A 26858-nucleotide genomic window follows, 5' to 3' on the forward strand; every position below is an offset into this window, starting at 1 on the left:
AATTACCTAAAATCCACCCAGCTGAGCCGCTAACCGAACGGAGGAACTAAAGCTCCGGAAGCCTTCAGTGTGAAACCTCGTGTAACAGGTGCAGAAAAACAAAAAACCGAGCGGAGTTGGAGACGTGCTGCTGACCTCACAACTGTAACACTGGAACATCGACACAGGAAAGAAATCAGCTAATCTATCTTCAAACAAACAGCGTTTCAATCAAGGCATTGGCATTAACACTATTTATTTTAAAAAAAAGAGACTATTTTGCGAATACTTCACCGGAGATGGAGAGTGTTAGGATGTAGGCGACACAAGGCAGAGCTGCACAGGTTTAGATTATTTTAAAGATTTTTTTTAACCCAATTACTATAAAATTTGCTCCTAAGTGGAGTTAATTTGTAATCTCGTCCTGCTGCCTCGTGCCGGGCTACGACGTGAACAAGATGACCACTGCAGCTTTCACAGCCCTAATCAGTGACATTGATAATGACCACACATCAGCACCAACACACACTCACACACACACACACACACTCTCACACACCAATTGCATGCCCTCTATCACATGGTAGAAAAACTATTCCTCCTCTGAAGTGATTTTTTTTTTTGACCACATTACATTTACTTCACCACGTACACACACACACACTTGTTACCAGTTACTGTACACTCACTAATCACCTCACGACATCCTACAGAAAAAGCACGAAGCAGACCTGTGCCAAAATAACACAAACCCGACTGCTTCCTGATAAAAATGCTTAATAAGGAGTCTAAAGGAAATAAAAAGGGAACGGCTCAAAGAATGGGACTTTTTTTGACCAGGTCCGCTGTTTTCACTGAAAAGAAAAGCTGCCAGTGTGTTGCTGATAAAGTGAGGATTTTCTGGGGCCAACTGGCGACGACATTGTGCTTCATTGTGGGTAATTAACTCTCATTCTTGCGGAGTTTAATCTGGGAAAAAACACCCACACTTTTCCCATCATGTTCCTGTCAACAGTTTTGAACTTTTTAAACATGCATTTTGTTTCTGGTTGCATATTTATTCGGATCTGCTATGAAGGGAGTTCGTCTATTTTCGCCAGTAGTGGATTCATAAATGCATAGCAAATAAGAAAAAAAAAGAAAACTGCACATTATAGTTGCTCCTGCCCTGAAATCTTGTAACTCTTCACAATAACACACACTATGCATCACAAAACAGCTTTAAAGGGAAGTTCTTACTATTTTTCACTAGAGCACAGTTTAAAAAAAGAAAAAAAAAAAGACACTTCCCCTTTATATGGATATTTTTTCTTTTCTGTTTGGCATTAAGACATCCAAATGACTCATTTTGGTACAGAGAAAATATTTAAAACCGTCACTGGAAGCCCTTGAAATTAATACAAATCAAAAATGAAAGGGTTTGCTTAGAGGGGAGTTTGTTTCGCAGGGAGAAAAATCACGACACGGCGGCCTTTTATTTGTGAGCGGAGGCGACTTTTCTTTGTGTTTTCACCGGCTCATGCAAACACCGAAGCCCTGTTGCACTGCTTTTTATTTTGAGTTACTGTTGGTGGCACATGAGTGGTGTGTCTGTTAGTCGGGAGCATGCACGTGTGGATCGGAGCTCGAGGTGACTTTTGACGGGGTCAGTAGTCGAGGGTCAGACTGTCAGGGCTTGAAAATGGTGACTTGTTGCATGCTGTTGCATTCCATAGAACGGAAATGGCAGTTAGCTAATAAACTTGTGCTGTAACCCCCCTGTAAACACACACGCAAACACACACACACACACACACACACACATTTACACACATACTGTACATTCACGTGTGCATGCACACTCATCGCACACACAGACACACAAAAAGGGGCATTAAAGTGACTAGTAACAGCGCTGCACCCAGCACCCTCCTCCTCCACCTCCTCCCTACGGAGAAACAAGACGGCTAAAATGAAACCAAAGGATGGAAATAATCCAGCCGCTCCACGTCTTCTCTCGGCTCTGCAGGCGCTGAGAGGCGGGGTCTGTGCGCAAAGGTGTGACAGGATCGAGGAGAGTCGCAGGTCAGGTCGGGGTCAGAGAAGTCGGGCGGCGCTCGGCCCTAAGACGGGGGTTTGCTGTAGCCGAAAAGTCCGACAGGCAGGTATTTGACGTGAGTGGGCCACTGGGCGGCCAGCTGGAAGAACTTGACGTCGTTCCACTCTACGCCGTCGATGGACACTGAGGAGGAGGAAAAGCTCGGCTGAGTAACAGACTGACGGGGAAATAAAACTGAAAGAGCGAACAGTAGTGGATGAAACCGAGCCTGTGATCGATCGGGTTACCTTTCAGGATGGTCTGTTGCTGCTTGGCAGAGCAGATGAGTCGGCTGATGCCCTCGATGACTTGGCTCTTAGAGTCGACATCCTTCTCTTTGGGCTTCTTTCCCAGGAAGATGGTGGGAACTGAGGGGAGCAACGATGAGGGGAAAAGACACTAATGTCAACGTGTGATAAGGGACGGAACAGGACATATGGAGAAGGTGTAGGGATCATATGATAATCTGTGATTCAATGTAGGAACTGTGTCAGGTGGAAAAACAATCAAACACTTTAGTTGTTTTTTGTTTTTAGAAACCAAAACTCAAGTCATATGTGTTGTTTTTTTTCCTAATTTTAAAGTAAAAATGAAATCCTGTGGTCTAAAAATTCAAAAACCGCAGTTTCGGTTTGCAAAAACGCTCATTTGAGTCAGTCGATAGAGTTTAAAAATAAAAGCCAAGATTATAGACCGGCCGTTCACTAAGAGAACATTTTGCATATCTTCTATATCAGGGTGATGAAAATAGACAGAATCATTTTTTTGTTTTTGTTTAAAATGTAGGAACTAAAAAGCCACGGCACTTCTGTTTATGATTTCAAATAAAAAGCAAAATATGAAAAAGATGAAAAAACTAACATGGAACATATTTGATTGCTGTTTTTTTGGATTCTGACACAACAATTGTTCTGTGGGACTCAACATTTGGATCATTCATCTCTAAACTGTAATTAACCAGACCTGTTAATGTATAAATTAATATAAGATGTTATAAACACACAATTAAGCAGAAGCGTTTCAATTTCAAATATGACTTTTGAATCGCTGGCATGTGTTTAATGACAATATGCACACAAAAAAGCAGTTTGGTTTTATCATTTGAGGAGGCTAAATTCTGGCTCACCGAACTGCAGGTGGCATCACTCTGTCAAATTAGTGTCAACAGTTTTAATTATGCACACGGATCCTCGTCTCACCTTTCTTGTTCTTCTCCTTGGTGACCACGGTCATGGCCATGGTGCTGACCTGCGCCTGTGGATCGCTGCTGCCTCCTCCTGGCAGCCTGCTGACCTGCAGCGAGCGGAAGGCACTCTTCAGCGTGTTCTTGCAGCCCGTGTCGCGCCGCTCGCCCTCCCGACGCTTCTCCGCCAGCGAGGCCAGCCAGTAGTCCACCTGCAGGCCGATGGCGTCCACGCCGTGAGACATGCTGGGGCTCCTGCGGACAGAAAAAGCTCTTAACAACACAAGAAAACTGTTTCTACATGAAAAATGACTCCAAATCAGTGTGTGTTCATGTCAGCTGCTTGTTTCTTTATGTGAAGTTCTCGGTGGTTCAGTTACATGTTCTGTAGTTTTAGGTTTCAACAGAGCAAACATCAGAATCATACAGACGGGTTCTTTCAGGTCATCGCTCCTCTGCTGTTCAGAGAAGCACTGCTTTTTAATCTCTCTTTATCCAGATAAGTTCTGCTGAGCCGGAAAGAGGATTCATTCTACACATGTGTCTGCTTTATTTCTTTCTTTGTTTTTAAAGACTCTCATTTTTTTCTCTGCTTTTGATTTACGTGCCACTTTTACAAATATCCACATTTTTTGGTTTCAACTTTTGCTCAAGGTTCCTGTACTTTAATTCTCTAATCTACTATTGCAATTTACAAATTCATTGAGCTTTTATCCAAAACGATGTAGATCTGAGACTAGACGTGACACAAGCAGGGATGTAGTCAGGAGGAAACGACCTGAATAAGTGCCATAAAACAAGTTCACGTGTGACAGGACCTTGGTGCCTACAGGCGGTGCAGGAGGTCGTAGGATTTATTTATTTATTTATTTTGTATTTAGTATTTTGTCTGTCAAGTGCAAAGGTGTTCAATAATGTTTTGAATTTACATGTTTTTACGCCGTTGTTCTTTCTTTTAAAAACCTTTTAATGCTCTGAGCAAAGCAATTTGAATTGCCTGTTCTATATAAAATGTGCCTTTTCCACAGCAGCACCCGACCTCGAATAATTAATTCAATTTAAATGTCAAAAACAGATTTTATACACTCAGGTGAAACAGAAAGATGAGATCAGCTGCACTCTGTGTGGCTCTACAGAGACGGACTGCGGCAGGCAAAGCAAAAAAAACCATCTGATTCAAAGAGTCCCTCATGTTTCGGAGGAGGATCCTGGTCAAACACATGCAACCGCCTGTTTGCTCGAAGAACTAATACAGACAGAAGGTTTAAAGGCATTAATAGCTCTGCAACGACTCTGCAACATGTTTCGCTGACGGCTGCGGTTAGGATTTATTGCGCAAGATACGATTTTACACACAAAAGCATGCAATATAATGTATTAACTGTGGTTTTATCTGCTCAACATGGGCCAGATTTCACCAACTTGTACGATAAAAATATAAATTCCACACTCATAAATAGATAAAAAATCTGAATTTATTAGCTATTCTATTTCATGTAAACATTTTGAAGCCTAATGGGATATTTTTGGAGGGATCAAATCCACCTGGAAGTCCAAAATTAGAGAAAGTGAGAGAGTAAAGTTAAATGTTACCCTTGTACTGTGAGGACACTGCCCATAGAGGGTGAGGAGGGGGGCGTGGCCGCCTCTTTGATCATCCCTGTGGGGGAGCCGTGGGACGGAGGAGACGTGGAGGGAACCGCCAAGCTCACTGCCACACCTTCCTCTGTATCCCCTGAAAAGTAGCAAAAATGGAAATAAAAATGTCAAAAGCTTAAATCAAACCCAACGCTCCGTTGAAACTCTTTTCCAAACACTCACCTGCTGGGGACGGACCAGACTCGATGAGACCAACCTTCACCACCTGGAAAACAAGAAAAGACGTCAGCAAGATGACGTCAGTAGCAATCGTTGGCAATTTCATCCCTCAGAGTAAATTCTCACCCCAATAAAAGGAATGAATTTCTGGTAGGAGTCTTCATCTCGCCTGGGGGGAAAGAGAAACAGCAGAGGATGTTAACACAAGCCAAAGAGCGAGTTCCAGTCGGTGACGTTCGTTAGCGTCGACACTCACGTCCTGTGTTTGCAGGTGAGCATGGCCTCAGCGATGGGCAGCTGGTGTGTGACTGTGGCTCCGCTGATGTACTGGGCGATTCTACCCGCTACATCCAACTGATCTGCAGGTGAAAAACAGATGATTAGATGCGTCTGTGTTTAATTATTTTGGAAGCAGAAGGTAGCGTGTGTTGATCGGCGTTACCTGTCTGTGGCGGCTCCGAGCGGCTGAACACGTCCCTCCACGCTCCATCCAGAAAGGAGGAGCTGTAGCGGTTGTCAAGGGCGCCAAGGTGCTTAGCAACAGGATGAGAGCCTGATCAAGAAAGAAGAAGAAGGAAACGTGAAGAGGGAGAATGTCGGCCTGCAACTGGGCCAACTGCCCAGATCCGGAGATAAGTATTTGCCAAAACCTAATCAGCATGTGTTTGAAATAAGCGCTAAAGTCTCTTCCCCAAAAGTGACGAAACCTTGCCGCAGTCTGCTTCTTGATCGCCATGGAGACTCTTACCCAGAGGCACCACCAGGAAGCGCATGTGGTTGAGCCAGTCGGACGTCTTGTTGGCGAGCTGGGTGACGAAGAACTGCAGGATGGCTCCCAGGTAGCTCTGGCTGCCCACCGCCGCCACCTTCACCGCTCTGGGCATGGACGAGTTACAGTTACAGCTACAGGGAGAGAGAAAGAGGGGGGTGTGTTACAGGTGCTGTGTGGAGTCTCATCTATCAAAACCTACAAATCCCTTAACGGACAAACTGATTGGAAAAGGAAAATAATCTGATCTCCAAAACCAGAACAATAAACTGTAAATTCAAATACGAAACACATGCATGTATTTGTAACCACTGGTGCTAACACAATGAGGCAGAGAGCTACTTTTCTTGATGTTTATTCCCCAGAAGATTTTTTGTTTTGTAAAACCAATTACAACAAATTAACTTTTAATTCATACAAAACAGGGATAAGAAGTGAATCCTTACATTGGAAAAGCTGAAAATATTCATTCCTTAATGACAAATGAACAGCTTGACTCATCTATTTAATCGCCTAAAAGCTCTAAAATTAAATGTAAATATTCAAGATTTATGACTAATGATGAAAAACATTCTCTTTTCTGCATAAAACCAAAATGTAAATCCTTTAATACTTCCTGTTTATGAGTCTTTTCTTATACGCCCAGTTGGTAACATAACCACCATTATGTGTTTATTTATCTGACATTTTCTCTTATATGTTTTGGTAAGTGTAATACCAATAGAGCAAATCGGAGAGACAAAGAGGTGCGCAGACAGAGGGAGAGATAAGGGGGATGTATGAAGTTTTATTTTGGGAAAAAACAGAAGTACAGTCACAGGGCCAAAGAGGAAGAGGCGGAAAGATGGAGGTGAGAGAGAGAGGATGGAAAATAAGGCAAAGAGCAGCGAAAAGGCTGAGAAGATGAGTCATCCGGCTAACTCAGGACGCGTTTGTGCCTTTGTTGTTTGTGCACATTAGAAAAACTCACAATTTCTGGATGCGAGTGAGCACAGCAGACAGCACCGCCTGGATCTCAGCTGCCGAACACGTGCACACCACCGGGTGTCTCTGTACCTGGAGCTGCTCTGCAACATACTGCGACACACACACACACAAAAAAGGTGAGATGCGTGTTGAAAACCGCCGTCCAAACGTTGAAAGCCGTGAGCCTCACCTGCCCCTGCCAGTCTGTGCCGTTGACCAAGATGAGGCTCTCTGGGAGCGCCGCGTCCGACAACAGAATCTGATTGAGCTGATCGTACACAGCCTTCCTCAGGACCTTCACACACAAACACACGCCGAGTCCATAAATCCCCCCCCACAGCAACACATTTACTCTTCAGATGACTCATCAGCACATACATAATTCATTTCTGAGCTCCAGGCGAGTCATACATTATCAGAATGCATGTTTTTTTTTTTTTTCTTTACTTTGAGCAAAGTGCGCGGGTAGGAGAGAGCAGAGAACAAAGGGAGCTGTTTTTATGTGTAAATCCCTCTGTGGGAATACCGCAACATGCTGGTTTATTTTTGTATGCAAGGTTGAAATGATGGCGTAGCTTATGTTAAAATCCTGGAAAGAATTAGTCATTAAAATTCTCAGTCTAGCTGAGGTTTAGAGCCTTTCGGTGCCGTACCGGAGTGGTGTGTCCCAGCTCCGGGGATCTCTCCGAGTCTGAGCTGTTGGTTCGTTCACTGAGAGGTTTGGACAGCTGTCTTTCCTTCATGGGAGTGCTGCTGCGCTTCTGTCTGGGCGTGTGGCCTCCGTCCAACCTGGGAAAGAAGACGAAGCGAGTTCAAAACGTGTTCACATGAAATCGGCAAAACATGCAATGACAAGATGATGGTCCATTGATTTCCCTTCATCTTCCAAGACTGTCTTCTGTCAGCTGATTTAAAACCTACTTTAGCTGAAATACTGACATATTATCAAATTGTTACGAGAAATGTGTTCACAAACCCTTTACATGTCTCACAGATACAGAGCAGTATTAGTTTTAAAATCATGTCTTTTCTCGTTTTAGCTCTGTTTTGGTCTCCACCACCTAATAAGGGAAACATCTGGTGCTTTAGTTATTAAACGCTCCAAAATGATCCAAAACTAGCAAGATAACTTTGCCAGAAGCCTGCCTTTTAATATTTGACAGGTAATAGAAAGTGTGCAGACTGTCCAAGAACATTGAGACTAAACTGAAATAGTAAACTTGCAGGATGTAATACCGAAACAATGAGCTGCAAAATGTGTTAATGAAGCAAAAATTACATTCAAAGTTTTACACACAGCATCTAGATAAAGTACAGTGAGCAGAGGAGGACAAAAAAAGGAGAGACAGTGTTTATTTGTAGCATCATGAACGACGGAGCAGCAGAAGTAGACAGAAGTCATAAAAACAAGTAATCGCTGATATTAGTTTTGTGGCAATATCTGTAAAATGAGCACGTTTCTGATAATAAATTCAGTTTTTCTTTTCATATTTTCATATTTTAGACATAAATCAAGAATCAGAAACAGCAAACAGCAACATATTTTCAAAATAAAAGCGTGTTTGACTTGAGCGATATGTTACCGTGGTGACGCCATGGGCTGGGTTTCACTTTTGCTGCTCTTCAGGGGCGTACGGGGTTTCTCTGCCACCGACACTGTGATGCAGGGGCCCACCTCAGCAAACAGCTCCTGGTCCGTTAGCTCCTACACAGAGACAGACTGTCAGTGTCAAACAAGAGGAGATAGTGGCAATCTGAAAGCCATCTTCTCTGACAATCCACTTTGTGTTTCTTCTGCTTTCTCAATCTGTCTCACTTACAGCACAGATGGCAGTGAATCGTCCTCACACTGATATTCACAAAAGAGCCCAACACAACATTAATGCTCTCTTTTTTTTTGTTCTGGTTACACAGCAACACTCATGAGCACAAATCAGTCGTACCAGCGTGTCGGTCTCAGACGGGACGTCATCCAGGTTGCGGCTGCGGGAGGGTTTCATCTTCTCCAGAGGAGGCTGCTCCCCCTGCTGGGAAGACGAGGCAGCGGCAGTCAGTCTACGGCCTTAATGAGACCCGAGATTCAGCAAATAAAAAGAACAGATGCAGCCACAGTGCTCGGCTTTAGGGAGAAAACATAACCAACCTAAGACAGCAGCAGCGATCGCCAGAGGATGTTAGTTCTTTTTACACAAATAACACATTTACTCCAGTGAAAGCAGCCTTTTCTTCAGGATAGAAACGCACCAACACAACACAAGGAGCAACTCCAGCTGCTTGTGTCTGAATGCAGCGCAGACATCCACTGAAATCCATTCAGCCTGGCGTGATTAAACACTTTTTATTCAGCAGATGGTGGCTGTCAAAGAGTTATTGGATTTCTCCTCCATTAAGGAAAATGTTAGTGTGAAACAGTTCTGAAAATTTTTACATTTGCAGTCTGCTTCCCCGCTGCGGTGATTTTCATCGGCTTTAGATCGGGGATATTTACCGCATCAATGCAGAGTCACATGTTGCTTTTCAAGCTTGTTGCTTCATTTTATGCTGTATTCTAAACATATTTTATGCTACTGTATGCTATTTAGTGCCACTGTGTGAGCGTAGTTTTATCATTTTATTATCTTGTCAGCAGTGAGTGTGAAGCCCTTTGTGTACTTAGTAATAAATCAATGCAATAAGAATTAAATGTACTGTAATAAATAATATGACAACATTGGATAAGGGCCAAAAAAATATGACTAAATTAAGGGATGAGGTGTGAAACTGAAGGAACATCTTAAAATATTTTTACTGAAATAAATACATGCAAAAACAACTAAATTACAGAAAACTGTTAATTAAAAACAACAAAGACACTATTTCTTATCAGGTTTTTCAGTAGGAGAAACTAATTTAGAGATAAAATATAAATAATCTCATGCAACAGAAACTAATTTTTCTTCTGTTTTTCAACACTGCTGACAATCTCCTCTTCAGATTAATCTTGTGACCCCTCGGGGAAATAATGGCAGTAATAAAAACTTTTGTCAATAGAAAATCTTTCATGGGTTTAACTGCCTCACGCTATCACTGCACAGCAGCTGTAGTCGTCGGCGTATATTGCACCTGTAACACGTGTCTTCTGTACACAGGTTTTAATGACATCTGGTTGTAAAGTCGGACACCCTCAGGGGGCAATAAAGATTTATTACACTCCACTGTGGGTGAGATGGGGAGGAGGAGAAAAAAAATCCCCTCCAACAGTTCAGGTTTTCACCTCACAGCTCACAGAAGTATCATTTCTGCTGACGGAGCAGCTGCTGTGGATCAGAGCTACTCACCGGGCTGAAAGTGTCTCGGCCCAAACTGCCTTTGCTGTTCAGACTGCCGATCTCCGTCTGCGAGCTGGACTGAGACATTCCCTCAAAGAAGGGCCTGAGCGAGCAGAAACAAAAGAAAACTTCATGCACAACCCAAAATAGCAACAATACCTTAATGACAGGAGGAAATTTGTCACTTATTTTTATAGCGCCGTCACTTTTCAAATGCGTTACTGTGAGAAAAGAAAACCTTCAAGTAGTGTTTCTTTGTGTATGAAAGTGTCTTTTTATATTTAAAAAGCTGCTAAAGAAAGAAAGCAGATAACAGAAATAGAAAATACACCTGCTATTTTCTCCACTCTGTTTGAAGCATGTCACTGCCCTGTCTGAGTATGTAAGTACATATTTTTAATTTCTGACTCATTCAGCTGCTCTGACGCTTTCAAACCCATTTTTCAAAATAATTATCAGACTCACGACAAGCTTCGGCTTTGAATTTGAGGATGACTAATGTTCATTTCAGTTGAGGAGTGTGACTTTCTTTCATGAGTCAACACCAATAACATTTTTGGGATGAAATTAAAACTGCTTTGATTTACATCTACATTTTGATCAAAGAAAACTGACCCAGTTCTGGCTCATGTAAAGCTTTTTAATCTGTGGCTGCAGTGAGCCGTTTTGGCCGACAGAGGGGGCTCTGAATTGTTAGTGGAGAGGGTCGAGTCGTTGTCGGTGTGGTGCTGAATGCAGACGAGCACAGAGCAGCGGATATCTGTGCAGGTGGAGCAGCAGGTCTGTGGAAGCGAGGCGCATAGTAATATGATGTCAGTACCTTAGCTTGGGTTTGGGGGTGCTGAGGATGCTGTCGGTCTCCTCCATCTCCGGCCCGCTGTCGCTGGGGTTGTACATCTCCAGGCTGTCGTAGAGCTCGTCCAGGTCCTCCTCCACCTCCTGGATCTGCTCCCTGGAGACGTGCTCGAGGCCAAAACCAACCTGGACGAGACACAGGGGAGAACATTGACACCCTGAATTTCACTTTTCCCTTTATTTAACTGAATCCACGACTTCTGTTAACACATATAGAGGCTATAAAAATGTGCCAACAACTCCCCTCCCCCTCCTCTACCCGAGCACAAATAACTTCCCGTGCAGAGGAGAGATCGTCGATCCCAGCAGTAATACTCAACACAGCGCACTGCCAGTTTTTCCTGTTGACACAATAATGTACCCACAAGGCTCTGCAGGGCTGAGATTTCGCAGACGGCGAAAACCAGAAGCGAAACAAGTGAGATGTTTACCTGCCACAGTGACCTGTTTAATATGAGAGCGAGGCAGGTGGCTCAGACGTCATTCTGCTAATCAGAGTACACATTGAACTGTGATACTGCGGCCGAGTTATGGGCTTAAAATGTAACTAGTCATGCATGTAAACACACAAGATGCACACATGTCAAAGTGGCATTACTGGGGATGCAACCAGTCCACTGCTTTCTTACAGATCAAATCAAATCATATGATGGAAGCATATACTACTTGTTTTGTTTTTTCTATCTTGACTTCAAATCTTTGTGGAAATTTCAGAACGTGGCAGCAGGAAGTTGTCTGTCAATCGTAAAAGATTTCAACCACAGAATAATATCATCGTGCACCATTGTTCCCATTTCAAAAAGTAGGCTAAGCTGGGGGTTTAAGTGAAATCTGTTTAATTCGTCATCTCACTTATTTTTAGCAGTTAAAGCTGGGGTAGGCAGAATTCCTTGGCATCGCTGCGTAACAATTACATAATAGCGTATTGTAATTCCAACAATCTGAGGAGAAACGAGACTCCTGCTCCTGCCTCTGTTTTCAGGATTTAGAAATTCAAGTCCACGGTGGTAGACTTTGGCCAATCACAGGCTTTCACAGGGAGAGGGAGTTGTTCCTATTGGCTGTTTTACAAATGTAGACGATAAGCCTGATTCAATGGCGGAAAATACTGCAGGAAAAGTTGCTGTTCTAGAATTGGAAACAACTGCCTGCACTGGAGAACAACACAAAAAAAGAGCAATGCATTGAGCAAATTGAGGCAATTGAATCGGCCTCAAGTTCTCAGTTTGCTGTCATCTTTGAGGCCCATGAGTTTAAAAAGAAAACAAGGCCGTAAATCTCATGGAACTTCTTTTGCACAACAGCATCAGGGTCACAATCAGAACAATTGAACTGAATGACAAGTACAGGTTACTGAATCGAGTAACATCAGTGAGTTAAGCGTTGATCTTGAGTATGAAACATGTGCTGAAGCCTGAGAGGGAAGAGCCGCAGGAGGACGGCTGGGTTTTCAAATCCTTTTCCAGACTGCTGCCTCCCACAACTTTAATTGATGAATTCTCTATGTACTTAATAAAAATCTGAAAAAAAACCATCACAAATTCTCAAAAAGATGACGTCTTTAAATCATTTGTTTTGCTCATTTTAGGAGTTGATTACTGGACTGTTGATCAACTAATCCATTAATTGAGTATTTCCACAGCATGTCCAGTAATAAAGCAGCACATATGCATTATTTATATATATATAAATGACAATGCAAGCTGCAAAAATAACACCCAATTTGCAATAATTCTGATTTATACAGAGCATCAGTGCAAAAACACAGACTGGAAAATAGCAGAAAAGGTATTAATGGGATCACGATACTAACTTGAATCTTAGCAGAGATGCTTGTCAGGTAATAGCGATGATAGTACAGATGGGAAAAGTAATAATTGTACAGATACAAGCAATAGTACAGTGGTATTGATCACATTTTTGATACGTGACACAGCCACAGCACTGGATAAGCACAAAGACATGTAGAAAAGTTTCAGATTAGTGAGTAATAGCAGCTAAACAAACACAAGTCTTCACAACAGAGGAACCCACACGTACATATGCACCAGACTCAGATGCAGAAGTGCGAGCAGTTTGAGATAAAACACACACTTCGCTTGATGGAATCACTCCAGCAGCACATGAACACATTAAACACGTCTCTGTTCTATTTTAAATTACAACGTTGTTTTGGAGCTGCCAGCTGAATCTCAGTTGTTCTGCCACATCGCTCCCACACATCTCTTTGTGCGTTCAAAGCCGAACTGAAATACATGTTGACTACCAGCAACACCTCTGAAGCGAGCACACACTCCGGAGCCTTGCACGTCGAGTGGAAGTGGGATGTAAGTGATCAGGAGGGGCAGAGCCACGAGGGGAGGAGGGTGGAGGTAAAAAAAAAAAAAAAAAAAAAAGTGGGGAAAAAAAGAACGTACCTCATCAGTGACTTTAAACCTCTTCAGCAAGGCGACAAACTTCTGCTTGATGTTGGGTTGCTGCAGAGACAGAAAATGGAAAAAGCACAACATGAGACACCGAGGAGACGGATCCTGTTCATGGGGATGGCACAGAGAGCGCTGACAGGAGGAAGATACGACGGCAGTCTCCAGGCTCACTTTTCACGCTTGATGACTCAAAACAACAGCAGTTAATGAATACAACAGCCGGATATATTTCCGTATGTCACATAAAGGAAAAGTGTCATCCACGCTGACATTTCCGTGCTGAGCTGGAGCGAGGCGGCATCTTGTGTTATTAAAGTCCAACACGTGACAGCGTGTATATTACTGGGGTTATTAAGTCGACACTTTCCATCCTTTGCCTGAATGAGCGCAGAGGATTATTTATTTATTTACCAAGCAAAGTTAGAAAATAGATAAAGTTTGCTGAAATATCCATTTTCTCCAAGCTGCAACTTCTGCGGCCAAAAAATGAGGCCAACAGTGGGGGTGCAGTTCCTCGAGTGTCCACTTGAGGCTCACTCCAAAAGAGAGTCAACCCCCATAGAGCGCCATGTTAAAATGTCCAACTTTACAGCAGAAATAAACATGTTTACAGCCTGGTGCAATAACTATTTTGGTCTTAAGAGCTAATTTATCTGTTTGTGACAACTGTGCGAGTGGTAAACTTTACATTCTCCATCCAGTTAAGTTGTATTAACAATGGGAATTATGCACGATTAAGGGTGTGGCTGCTTTGAGTGACAGGTGGGTACTGTCACAGGGCAGTCCACGGCCTAGAAATGTGTGCATGGCCTGCCTCATCTCCATTCACACTCTGCGCCTATTCCAGCAGGTGGTGGGCTCACTGGATGGTTAATCCATATTGCAGTTTAAGGTTGTGCCCTTTGACAAAGGCTGAGCCACCAGATGCTCATCCGATAGTTTCCCTCCCATGCTGGGCTTCAGGAGGAAGCCCCGGTCCATCTATTTCGAGGAAAGTCAATTCACTGGGGATCTGTTGTTGTTGTACCGACTGTTGCGGTGAAGAGGGAGCTGAGCTGGAAGACAAAGCTCTTGATTTCCCACATACGGTCATGAGCTCTGGGGAGTAACTCAAAAAATGAGATCCAGGATACAAGTGGCTAAACTGAGTTTCCTCCGTAGGGTGGCTGGGCTCAGCCTTAGAGATAAGGTGAGGCGCTCGGAGGAGAGTCGCTGCTCCTTCATGTCAAACGGAGCCAACTCAGGTGGTTTAGGCATCTGATCAGGAGGCCTCCTGGGTGCCTATCTTCAGACATTTACTGGGCGAGTCTAACTGGGAGGAGACGCCAGGGTAGATCCAGAACTAGTTGGAGGGATTACATATCTCATTTTGCCTACGACCGCCTTGGGATCCCCAGGAGGAGCTGTGTTGGTGGAGAGAGGAGCATGTGGAATGTCCTGCTTAGCCTGCTGCCACCGCGATCCGACCCCAGATAGGCGGAAGAAAATATACAGGTGGATGGGCGTTAGGCCACACAGAGTTCATCCATTCATCCATCCAACAAAACTCACAACATTTTGGGTCAAGTTTTGAGTTTTTTGTTGTATTTTATAGTATTAAAAAGAAGAAAGAAAACTGACAAACATAATTTGCTTTACAAACAAGGTGGTTTAACTGTTGTCTTTTTATGGAAGGAAATCCAACAACATCTGCATGTGTGGGATCCTACTTCATGCAAAAAAGTTTAAGAACTGATTCTCCTGAGTGTTTTTGGTAAAACCTGTAAAAAAATAAATAAATTGAAGAACATGAGCAAAGCTTCTATCAGCCTCAGCGTAAGTGGATGTCTGAGTGGCTCTGTAGAGCGCTGGAGTGTTTTGGAGGTTTTGTCCTAATTTGCTGCTAGAAAGTGGAGAGGGTCGACTTCATGCCGGGCTCTGGGGAGGTAAACGTTTCTGTATATATATATGTGTATGTGTGTGTGTGTGTGTGCAGCAGTGTGTGCCGCAAAGGGCAGAAGGTCTTCCGAGTGTGTGTTCATATTCAATGTGTGTGTGTGTGTGTGTTTTCCACCGGCAGCAGTGCAGGTGGTGAGTGTGTGGGTTGTCCACAGGCGGTGGTGTTGAGGTGCAGCAGTGACAGTCCCACTGAGACCTCCATAGGAGCACTCCATTAATAACCTGCTGAGACAAACTCCTGCTGCTACAAACACACACATGCACACGGACGCACACAATCCAAATACACAGCTTTCCTACTGGCAAATTGCAGGTCAATTGTAATTTTCATGGCTGCGGGTCGTTTTTGTGCGCTGGTCTGGGCCCCTGCTGTGTTTATCTGTGTACATGTGTGCGTGTCCATGCATCTCAGGATGTGGTTAGTGTGATTGCGGGTGCTTGTGGTGACACGTCTCGATGTTTTCCTCCCAGGAAATTGGTCTAAATTGCATGTATCGAGAATGAGAGACAGAAAATGGATTTATAGATAAATCAACAATGTGGGAGAGAGAGAAGAGAAAGAGAGAGGGAGGGATGGATGGAGGGGGAAGAGAGGGAGGGCTGAGAAGGAGGAGAGGTTGAATGAGGTGAGGCAAGAAGGAAGCACAGTGGGAGGGTTGCTGAGTCCAGTCAAATCAAATTTACTTGAAAGGGCCTTTTGCACGAAGCAGGTTTGTCACTACTTGTTTAGCAAACAAGCAGGTAAATAGAAAAAAAAACAAAGAGGGGAAAAAAAAGAAGGGATGAATGAGTGATATGAGGCAAGGACGGCCTTTTTTCTTACTCTGGTGATGGCAGCGTTGGAAGGGAGCTTGCGCCTCGGCTTCTTCTTCCTCACCTCCTCTTCTTCGTCGTACAGATACTGAGAGAAAGAGACAGAAAAAGGTCAAACGGAGGGAGAGAGGTGCAGCAGACACACCAAGGATGAGAGAAAGAGGAGAAAAAGTATGAAAAATGGTGTTTTAAAGGTTAGTTTAAGGTTGTTACAGAAACTGTACGCCCAGTTTTATGGTGGAATTAATGTCCAGCACAAAAAAGGAAAAATCTGTGTGTATTCACTTCCTACGACGTAAAGAACAACGGCTGCTGTGTTCCTGGTATCTTGGTTAACACCACATTGTGAGGCTTTGTGCTTCCAAATGATTTACAGCTCGCCAAATTTGATTTAAAACACACCGGCAGAATTTTCACTTGGCTTACATTTGGGCTAGTGAGTGTTGCGGGGTTAAAGGATTAGCCCGGATTAGGTTCTGTTTTTGTTGTCCAAAAGCCATTAAAACACATTTCGGTGTTGCACCTGGTAATTTGTGTAATCCATCCCACGTTCAGCGCTGCAGATACACACTAATGCTAAAATCTGCAGCTTAGAAAAAATAAAAAAGTCCTCAACAAATACTCTCTTTACTCTCATTTATCAGTTTGTTTAAAACTAGTTTAGTATCTTTTGATGTCATTGTGCAGCCGCTGCATCTTTCAGATATAATTGCATTGAAGTCATCAGTGTTACGGCTGTCAGATGATAAAGCAGATGACAAACAGGTACACTGTTGTTTGTGACCACAGACTGGAAGAGGCATTGGAGCCAAAGTAGTGCATTTTTATATGAATTTATGTGATTGGATTATTTTCTTTTTTTTAAATGATACCACTAACCAATAATCAGTGGAGACATACAGTTTTATTTATTCTTTTAAAATGGTCCTGACCCAGTAGTGCTGACCCAAATGCCTTAATGTATCTCCCATTGTCAAGGTAATCAATGTACAAGTCAGTATCTAAAAATCTTGCATTTATTATTAAAGGACAAAAACCCCCATGCCAAAAAGTGCAATAAAAATTTTGGAGAAAAAAGAAAAAAATGAGAGGAGACTTGTTTTACACAAGATTAGAATGAGTTGCATTTGTTTATGCAGAGAGCCAGTAGCTTCATCTAAAGTTGTAAGTAGCTCTGTTGATGACTTAATGCCTTGTGCACCAATTAAAAAATAGATAAACAAAAATTAAAAAATACAGAGACATCCTTATGGACAAAAATGGAACCAAAAATTGCCATAAATATCTTATATATTAATATCATTTTCCACTTTTTTTTTTAAATGATCAGAAAAAGGCTTAATATCCAATAACTAGTGGAGACATACATTTTTATTTATTCTTTTAAAATGGTCCTGACCCAGTGGTGCTGACCCAAATGCCTTAATTTATCTCCCAGCATCAAGGTAATCAATGTACCAATCAGTATTTAAAATTCTGCATTTATTATTTTCATTTACATTTTTTATTGTTTACCAAAAAATTCCAAGTAGCCCATGAAATAAAAAGTAGTACTTCAATGTTATATATTATGCATCATCATTTGTTCTGACTAGTTATTACCAGACAATTAACATGTACTGACACTAGAATGGTGACACGTGACCACATGTTATTCTTAGTAAGTTACATTTACGATGGCAAAATGTGGAAAAAATTCAAGTTAGCCCCTAAGAAGTCAAGTCCCAGACAGGAAACTGGCGTATCATCAATCAACAGCCAGTTTGGCAAATCACCTGAACACTGTGAGTAAACAGCTTCGCCGTCTTCGCTGGCTAATCATCCACCGAATCCCTCAAGTCCAATTTTTGCACTCGGATTCCACCAATGCGTTTGGCTACGTTGCAGTTAGAAAACATGTTTGTTTATTTCCCCATCTGTCTTCTATTTAACAATGTCATCCCCTGTCTCAGATCTCAGCCACTACCTTGGCATTATCATCTGAAACAGAAAAAGTCTGCAACTACGAGAACACGAGCCTCAATGAGCTTCTGACTTCAGCCCAGCTTTGACCTTCTGCTCTCCCTCCTTTCTCAGCTCACTGCTTCCCTCTTGCAGTCAGCCTCCTCACCCCTGAACTGTCTCATCACCCTTTTCTCTCTTTGTCCTCCCTCCTTTCAGCCTTTTCAATCTGGCCTCCTCAGCCTCGTTGCTCCCTTCTTATCTCTGTCTGCTGTCTGTTCGCTCCTTTCAATCTCTCGCCTCGATGGGCGCCGATTCCCCTCACATCCCCCGAGAGCCGCCACTTTTTTCTCTTTCATAATCCGGCGCAGAAGGTAACACAATACAGAAACCACGAGCATTCTGCTGATGCTCGCACCAGTTCGTTTGTGAACTGGGCTCCTGTTCAGTCGAGCACTGCAGCTGAGACGAAGGAAAAAAAAAAAAACGACGAAAATGGGGCAAAACCCAATAACCGATTCAGTTTGAGCAAAGAGTCAGCCAGACGCAGACCGACTTTCTCTGTGGTTGCTTTAGATGTGCAATAATAACTTATGTTACATGGATATCGTGAAAAATACTCTTTCAGGGGCACAGAGCTACTTTTGGAGAAATGTGAAGGCAATGTTTGTGCAAGCAAAGTGAGAGAAGCAGACCAGAGGAAGTCGGACACACCTGTCCATGAATGGGGTCATCGCTGCCTTCCTGTTCTGATGAGTAGCTCTCTTCCTCCTCTTCAGAGTAGTTGTCGATGTCTGGGGAACGATCTGGAGAGACACAGAAAGGAGAGCTAAAGAACAGGGACAAAATGATGGAGAGAGAGATGTGATAAGGTGGAGTACACACCAGACATCTTTGCTTTGGGTCCCTCGTGATCGATGGGCTGGCTGGACAGAGAGTAAACTCGGACCTCAGCGACGGGCAGCGAGGCGTCCTTCAGCTGGCTGTGGAGCCCCAGGACCTGGGCGCCCTCGCTGGGGTGCTGCATCACCTTGAGGGAGTGAAAAAACAAGGAGTTGCATTAAATCCGGTCACACAGAGAGTCTGCAACTTCATAAGAAGTTGAACGGTGATGACTTGAACTCCTGTGTTTCAGTTTAAAGAAGACACACTGGAATCTTTAAGGACAAAAAAAGTCTGCATCAAAAAGAATCCATCTGTTTGTTTTCATGATTTCAGTCCTTTAAATGCTGGTTTGATAAGACCACAGTGGATTTCTATGAAAAACCATTTCCATATGATAAATGCTTTAGAGATGAGCAGCAGCACTGATTCTGATGCATTAGTGTTGTTCTGTGCAATGTCAGATTAAAACAAACAAACAAAAAAAACACTCAGGATTTTAAGGACAAAAATCCCCATCCCAAAATGTGCCATAAAAATATTGGGGTGAAAAAAGAAAAAAAGAGAGACTTGTTGAACACAAGATTAGAATGAGTTGCATTTGTTTATGCAGAGATCCAGTAGCTTCATGTAAAGTGTAGGTAGCTCTGTTGATGACTTAATGCCTTGTGCACCAACTTAAAAACTAAACAAATAAATTTAAAAAAAATAAAAAACAAAAAAATACAGAGACCTCCTTAAGGACAAAAATGCCAAGTAATATCAAAAAAATTGCCATACAAATCTTATAAAATATTATTATTTTCCACTTTCACAAGATATATTTTAACCAGCATCAGTCCTGATAATAAAAGCTAAATATTCATACATTTTTAGGATTTTAACCTTTGAAAAAAACGTGATAATTTTACCATGTAATACACACTAAAGGGCATTTTTAAATTGTCACTGTCTGGAATATATATATATATTAATGATGAGCAAAAGCACTGATTGTGTCAAAAAGAAAAACATTGAAAAAGGAGGGGAAAAGGGAGAAGATGTCCAACAATAAAAACAATTAAAAAAAAAAAACTAATTCTCATTCTTCACAAATTTAAGAAAAAATAAAAAATAAATGTTACGCTGTTGTCAGACGTGATGTAGCTCTAAAAATCAAGAAAAAAAATCATATTTAAAGTTTCATTAATCTCATTTCAGCTCACCATCCGTGGGATGTATAGAAAAGGGGTTTATTTGATTTCTGTAATTCAGAAAGATGCAGATTTCCAACCATTTTTTTTGCTTTTGTTTTAAATTTCTGACTCAGACTCCAAACTTGTGCCCATATGCGATTTGAATAAAACCCCGTCATGCTCTAACAAGCAACTGTTTTCCCAGATGAGATGCGTGTGAATGCCAAAACAGCAGAATGCTAATAAAACGAGAACGCTGAAGGAACGTCCAAGTCAGATGCATAAACTTTGAACAGACACGTTGACGAGGGATCAGCTTATTTCAGTCGTGGCTCTCTTGTGCACAGCCGGGACGAACGCTGGACATCGCGTCGTTCAAACAGCATTAGAGGAGGATATGAGAGGCGATAGAGATCAGAAGGAAGGCTCTGCAGAGGAGTGAATGATGATACACAAGGAGAGGAGGGAGGGGGAGAAATGAACAAAGACGGCAATCAGGGATCAACAAAGCCAGACAGAGGGACCGTGAACGTGTGAGACGGTCGTTTGTCTCTGCAGCAGAAAGCATGCCGTCTCCTGTGTGCGTTTGTGTATCTGACTGAGCGACATCCAGCCTCTCTCAGCAGTCTGGTCACACTCAGGCGGTTAATGAAGTCTGAGCAGCTTATTACGGAGACGGCCTCAGCCACACATTACACAGAGACACATTACTGCTTCACATCCATTCACTTGGCAAAGGTTCAGCTGACTCACTTCAGATGTTTCATGCTCCTGCTAGCTCTGTGAAGCTCCGTGCAGCTGATAATTTAACCATTTTCCAGCCAGAAAAACAATTATGCAAATCCGACAAACAGCACGAAGGCGCAATATGCATATTTAATGAGACGCACTGATGTAATTTGATAGTTTTGTTTTGTGTTTTTTTTTTTATCTCGCCAATTTTCCTCATGAAGACACTAAACCCGGTGATGGATTTACTGCAGGTTCTTCTCTGAAATGCTGCCGCAGCTTTTAAAAATCTATTAAAAAGCGCTTGCAGAGTTAAACTACTGCAACGACTGAAGGGATGCATCATGCTGAACAACATGGAGCGAATTCTTTCTTAAAGGATGCTTTTATCACAAAGGTAAACACAGCATGTCAGCCAGACTGTCTTCACTTTCAAACTCTCGATGGGAGAGAAACAGCAAAATAAAAGTTGGGCTGAATGGAGTAATGATTTATGCATTAAGTCATGCTGGGAAAATGCAATAAATGTGTTAAAATTAAGTATAAAAAAACGGACACTGCAACCTGATTTTAATGTTTTTTTAAAAGGAAATGCGAGAACACAGGGACCAGAGGGCATCGCTGACTACAATCGTTATGGCTATTGATTTCAAAAAGAAATAAAATCACACCAATGTCACCCCTTTTGAAAGTCTGACTAAAATGAATCTTGCTGTCTGTATTTCTCAATATTGTAAAAGCACAATAAACCACAAAGGCATTCTAAACTCTGGCCTTTCTATGTAACCTCCCTTACTTTCACATCTTGCAGAAACAGCGCGTCTTTAAAGGTGACTTCATGGTGCTGCTTGAAATAATATCAGTTGTTGCATCAGATCTTTTAACAGCCTCCCCGCATCCATGACATCACATAAAACCTGCAAGTGGAAGTGGATTAAAGGACCACTTTGAAGCCAGACTTTCACTTTTCAGAGAAGAAATAGAAATAACCGTCTGTAAACCTCTTCATGGTCTCATCCCTACATATATCTCAGACGTTTACAGCCCCACCAGACCCCTCAGATGCTCTGACTGAACCCCAAATGAGTGGTTTTTTGGCTCCTGTCACATTTTTATTCACTGTGGACTCATGCTACACCGTAACACAAAGTTCTGCACCTCTATGGAAACAGCACAACAGTGGCTGGAACTAAAGACAACTCAGAAATGTTTCTTGTGCAGTAAGACAGTTATAAAGGCAGAAATCATACAAAATGTAAAGTTAGATTTTAATTTATTTGATTATATGTTTTACAATAATTTCAAAAATCTCACAGGCGATACACACACTGGAAGAAAATCGAGTCTCCACGTGCAAAGATACTGAACTATTTGCATTTTTGCAGCCTCTACAAACGAGGCTTCTTCTGTTTTTTTGCTCTGCACATCAGCTCCACAAAGCTGATTCACCATGCTCAATGTGTCCTCCAACAACTGGCTGCCAACTTGCTCCTCTGTACACTGTTTTTGAGCCATGCTGCATTTATATGAACTGCTCAAGTATGTTTTACTCTCCTCTTAATCTCTCTTATCACCACCTTTACTCTGTGTGGGCACAACCTGCAGTTAAGCTGAATGATCCATGAATTTTTGTCACAGCTGAGTCAAACGTGACTTTTCAGTTAAACTGAAGATCACAGGCTTATCAGGTTTTTACAGGATCTGATGGATTTTTTATTTTTAAACAAAACATGTCCAATAAGTGATTTTAATGAGACATCACGATATTAATCAGGGGGTTTGTTAATTTTCCTGATGGAACTCCATATCACACACAATTCGTTTAAAAACTGTCAGAAAGTTGAAAATCTGTTGATTTTTTCTATTTTTACCGTTTCTGGCTCTGATAAATGCTGTAATTTTAACAATTTTATAAACCTACCTGTAATTACCAGCTGGCAGGTTTTGTGCTTCACAGGGTTAACAGATGATGATTAACTGAATAGCAGAGATGTGCTTTTTTTTACCCCCACTGATAGAATGACTACATGCTCACGCTGAATCCCACTTTAAATACATTGGTGGTCATAAAAAGTGCATTAAGTTGTAATTTCACATTTAGTTTAGGTGACATTTGCAATCTTTATGTGATAGTTTTATGAAATGAAACATTCATGGCTGACATGTAGACAGAAGCCCTCAAGCTGCTCCAGTTAATCATTTAAAAAGAAAAACTGAATGAAAAGTTCACCCGGTAGCCTCCTGACATTAGCAAGGGATGAATGCAGCTCCTACAGATTGTGCTTATTGGGATGAAAGTAAAAGCTGATGCAATGTTAAAGCATCTCCTGTTCAAAATAAATGTTACTTTTGTTATTTGCTTAGTTCGTTTGCATCACAATGCAGTTTTAAGGGTGATTAACCTTCCCTGAAATGCACACTGTGTTTACCACAGGAACTTATCTTGTAATAAATTAGTCATTTCTGGCTTTAATCGCCAAATATTTGTTCTCTTTAGCATCTTAAATCTGATGATCTACTGTTTGTTTTTATCATATATGATGCTAAAAGACATACTGAGGAAATACGACTTATCAGCTAAGTATTAGACAATAAAAATACTTGTTTGTGTGCCACAAATGAAGATGATTGTGTCTTTACAGTCACAACATTTTTGGAATATCTGAACGGGTTCAACAGTTCATCCTCTTTCCTCCAACTTGCTGGGTCAGTGGAAACTACCTGTCATATTAGAAGAAGCACAATGCCATCAAAATGACATTTCTTTGCGACTCTGAGAGGCCCGTGCGTGTGCCCTGTAGCGCATTATTTTTCTGACACACGCAGGGCTTTAGGTAGAATATGCCAACATGGCTCTTTCTGCGGGGACTTTCACTGTGGCTCTGAAGGAAATGAGTTTGAACCTTTGGTGCGGATGAGTCTGCATTTGTGTCCTTTGCCCTTTGTGAAGCACTTTGCAGTGAACCTGTCCGTTGCAGGAGCTTCATGAATAAAATTTGACTTTATTTTACATGCTGGGACGCTCTTCTGCAGCCAGCAGGCAGCAGAATAACAGCTGAAGCGCTGCAGTCTGACTTAAGGTTGATCAGCTCATTCAACTGTTGCATTTGGTTCAATTTGCGCCGAATAAGATGCTCAGCTAACTTTTAAAGACCAAACCCACTTCTTGATTAAGCTATTTATGAGCATTTCTCTCCATAAAGTATTTTCTGGTGAGCCAGTTTGTTCAAAGTGTTTTATTCTGTAAATAACTGTCACCAGGAATTCACAGAGCACAAGGAGCGTCCACATGTCCTCACACATAGCATAAATCTCAGCCCTCTTAAAACAGATTCATATTGTGAGAGGCAGAGAATGCGAGGAGCTTTTGGCAGAAGAGGCTACAATTTAATTGGACATTTGATTTATGGCGACATTTATGTCGACTTGGAAGAGAACTTTGGGCCAAAGATCGGAATCCGACGTCTGATTCGAAAGTGCACTCGCTTGAATTGAGTTGAGATGAAGGTTAAATGAAGGGTAGCCTGGAATAAAGTTTCGAGCGGCATCACTGTGAATTAATTTTCTAAATGATGAGGGAGGGATATGAAAGAATAGATGTGCATGAAAATGAAAGGCAGCGGCGACAAGAGAAGACCACCCCTATTATTCTGCTAGATATTAGGTTAGAAAGCGCTTTGCGAGGACACGCTGTGAAATGAAGCCGAGCTGAGATTGGATTTAAGGAGAGAGCAGAAGCTCCATGTTTAGGGAAATGAGCCTGTGACCGGTAGTTTGTAGGGTCAACGGTCCAGATCCGCCGGGACATTCGTCTGGTTGCGGAGGATGAGACTCTGCTGACTCGACAGCTCACAGCTGACGTGCCCTCAAACATGCAGCTTAACCTCCATCTGCTGCTGTGGAGGAGCTCAGTGCTGGAAACACACATTTGGACTGAGAAACTTTCCCTCCACTAATGAGTCGACTCAAGATTCAACCACTTGCCTGGCTGATATTAAAAAATGAACTTTAATTTACTTCAGATTCATCAGAGTCGCGCTCCGCACTGCTCTGAGGAAGACAAGCGACTAAAGCGAGAGACTGTTGAAGAAGAGCAGGAAACAAAGTGTTATTTGTTTCCACATGTTGCCTCATTAGTCTGTAATTTAAAAGGGTCTTGGCTGTTTGTTTCAAAGACACACTTTGTTTTAAAATGTTACTCAAAAGTTGTGTTCTCTTCTGCATGAGATCAATAAACTGCACTAAATTATACAAAACCAGGTTTTCTGGTAACGCTCAGAGTTCACACACACGCCATCAGTCAGGGCTGCAGCAAGCAATTATTTTCATTAATGAATATTCTAACGATGATTCTCTCTGGTAAATCTAGGGGAAGCAATATTTTTTTATGTTTCGCTCCTGTCACATTTGTAATCCCTGTGGGCTCATTAGTGATTGCAATAGAAATTCCTGCACCTTTACGGAAACAACACGATGCTGGCTAGAAGCAGAGAACTTGAAAATGTTTTCTATGTAGCATCAAAATTAAAGATGAATTACTTTCATTATTTATTTTAGGAAAATGTAAAAGCCTATCTGTGTCCACAGGGGTCATCAATACTGAAAACCAAATGTCTCCCTTCACACTGTAGATATCGTACTACTCACACTTTTATTATCATGTTGACATATTTGTCTTCTATCTGCTATGTGTAGCACAGCCTGCAGTTCAACTGAAAACCAATGAACTGGCTGCAGCTGAGTCACTAAAGGCTTCTCATTTGCAAAAGGAAGCACAGATTTATTTTTAATTTTTAATTTAATTTTTTTTTTTACAGAATCTGGTTGTTGCAAATTGTATATTTATGGCACTTTTGTTAAAATTAGCAAAGTCAAATAAAGTAATTTAAATAAATGAAAAAAAAAATCACAGGTTTTATGTAAGATTTGGTTAATATGTATTAATATGTATATGTATATATGTATGTATATATATTAATATGTTAATATTCCTGATAAAATCTAAGTTACACATGATTGGCTCAAGGTCTACTGGAAATTCCCACAGCTCTTTCTGTTCTAACAGGATCTCCCTCTGATAAACGGAGCAATTTTGGCCAATTTTAAAAAATAAAACAGCTTCCAAACTCACCAGAGTTTAGAGGTTTAGAGGGTCAATCGATGAATTGTACTGAAACTTCCCACAAATTGTGAGAAACAGCCACCACAATGGCAATTTATTCATGAGTTTAGTTTTTCATAGGAACAGTTGATTTCTGAACTGTTGATTAAATTATTGAATAAAGGACGAATGATTTCAGCGCCACTTGCAGTAACAAATAGATAAAGAGAAAATTGGGGGTCACACAAACAGCTGGATCACAGAGCATCTGAAAATGGGATTTTTCAAAATCTGATTCAAGAAACTTTAATCAGATAATTTCTATCTATAATACACAAAAGACATGATGAATTTAAGCCCAATTGTCTCTTTTTCTTAACAGGAAAACTTCACTGGTTCCTCCTAAAAGCTACGAGAGCACAACGTTCACTTATGTTCTCACGGGCTTCTAAAAGGCCTTTCAAGAAAACAGAACTGCAGAGGAAGGTGTTTGGTTTAAACTTCACATCACAGCTTTTCTAAGGCTCATCATTGCTGTTGCTTTCCAGCGTTGACACAGTTAGGACAAAAACAGTCTTACCTCGGCCATGTTGATGAGCCCCAGAGCCAGCGTCTTGTAGCCCAGGATGGTCCGGTTCTTGTATCGCTTCCGCCGCTGCAGCATGATCTGAAGCTTGTTGGCGTCCCTCTTCAGGAAGTGTGGGTACTGCAAATACAAAACACAACACTTTAGCAAACACACGCACGGACACCGAAACAGCTGACAGGTGGGTGATGAATTGTTAGATGGGTCCAGGCTGTTGAAGAAATGACATTTGTTTGTCAGGTCTTGATAATGAGACTGATATAAATGGCTTGTTGTATAAGGCATTCGCACCCGCTGACCTGTCTCTGGCAT

The 26858-nt window shown here is 41.8% G+C and overlaps 1 protein-coding gene across 1 annotated transcript; it reads right to left on the reverse strand.

Moving 5' to 3' along the window:
- Window positions 1-218: 218 nt before the first annotated feature.
- LOC103376102 (phosphofurin acidic cluster sorting protein 1-like) lies at window positions 219-26858 on the reverse strand. The gene is made up of 21 exons (XM_008306465.1): window positions 26541-26858; window positions 18959-19103; window positions 18788-18879; window positions 16143-16220; window positions 13373-13432; window positions 10921-11081; window positions 10110-10203; window positions 8736-8816; window positions 8376-8497; window positions 7446-7581; window positions 6983-7087; window positions 6797-6903; window positions 5806-5960; window positions 5500-5610; window positions 5314-5416; window positions 5184-5226; window positions 5061-5103; window positions 4833-4974; window positions 3256-3494; window positions 2305-2424; window positions 219-2200 (listed from the first exon to the last, which is right to left on the reverse strand). Exons 1-21 carry the CDS (start codon window positions 26856-26858, stop codon window positions 2082-2084), a joined length of 2574 nt encoding a protein of 857 aa, XP_008304687.1. The 3' UTR covers window positions 219-2081.

Source organism: Stegastes partitus, unplaced genomic scaffold, assembly GCF_000690725.1.
Source record: "Stegastes partitus isolate 25-593 unplaced genomic scaffold, Stegastes_partitus-1.0.2 Scaffold3665, whole genome shotgun sequence".
In the NCBI taxonomy this organism is placed as follows: Eukaryota; Metazoa; Chordata; class Actinopteri; family Pomacentridae; genus Stegastes; species Stegastes partitus.

Coding starts and splice junctions, on each gene's coding strand:
- LOC103376102 (XM_008306465.1), bottom strand. CDS start 26,858: ATGCCAGAGACAGGTCAGCGGGTGCGAATGCCTTATACAACAAGCCAT. Junction 5,611..5,805: donor CTTCCTGGTGGTGCCTCTGG/GTAAGAGTCTCC, acceptor TTTCTTGATCAG/GCTCTCATCCTGTTGCTAAG. Junction 4,975..5,060: donor GTCTGGTCCGTCCCCAGCAG/GTGAGTGTTTGG, acceptor GCTACTTTTCAG/GGGATACAGAGGAAGGTGTG.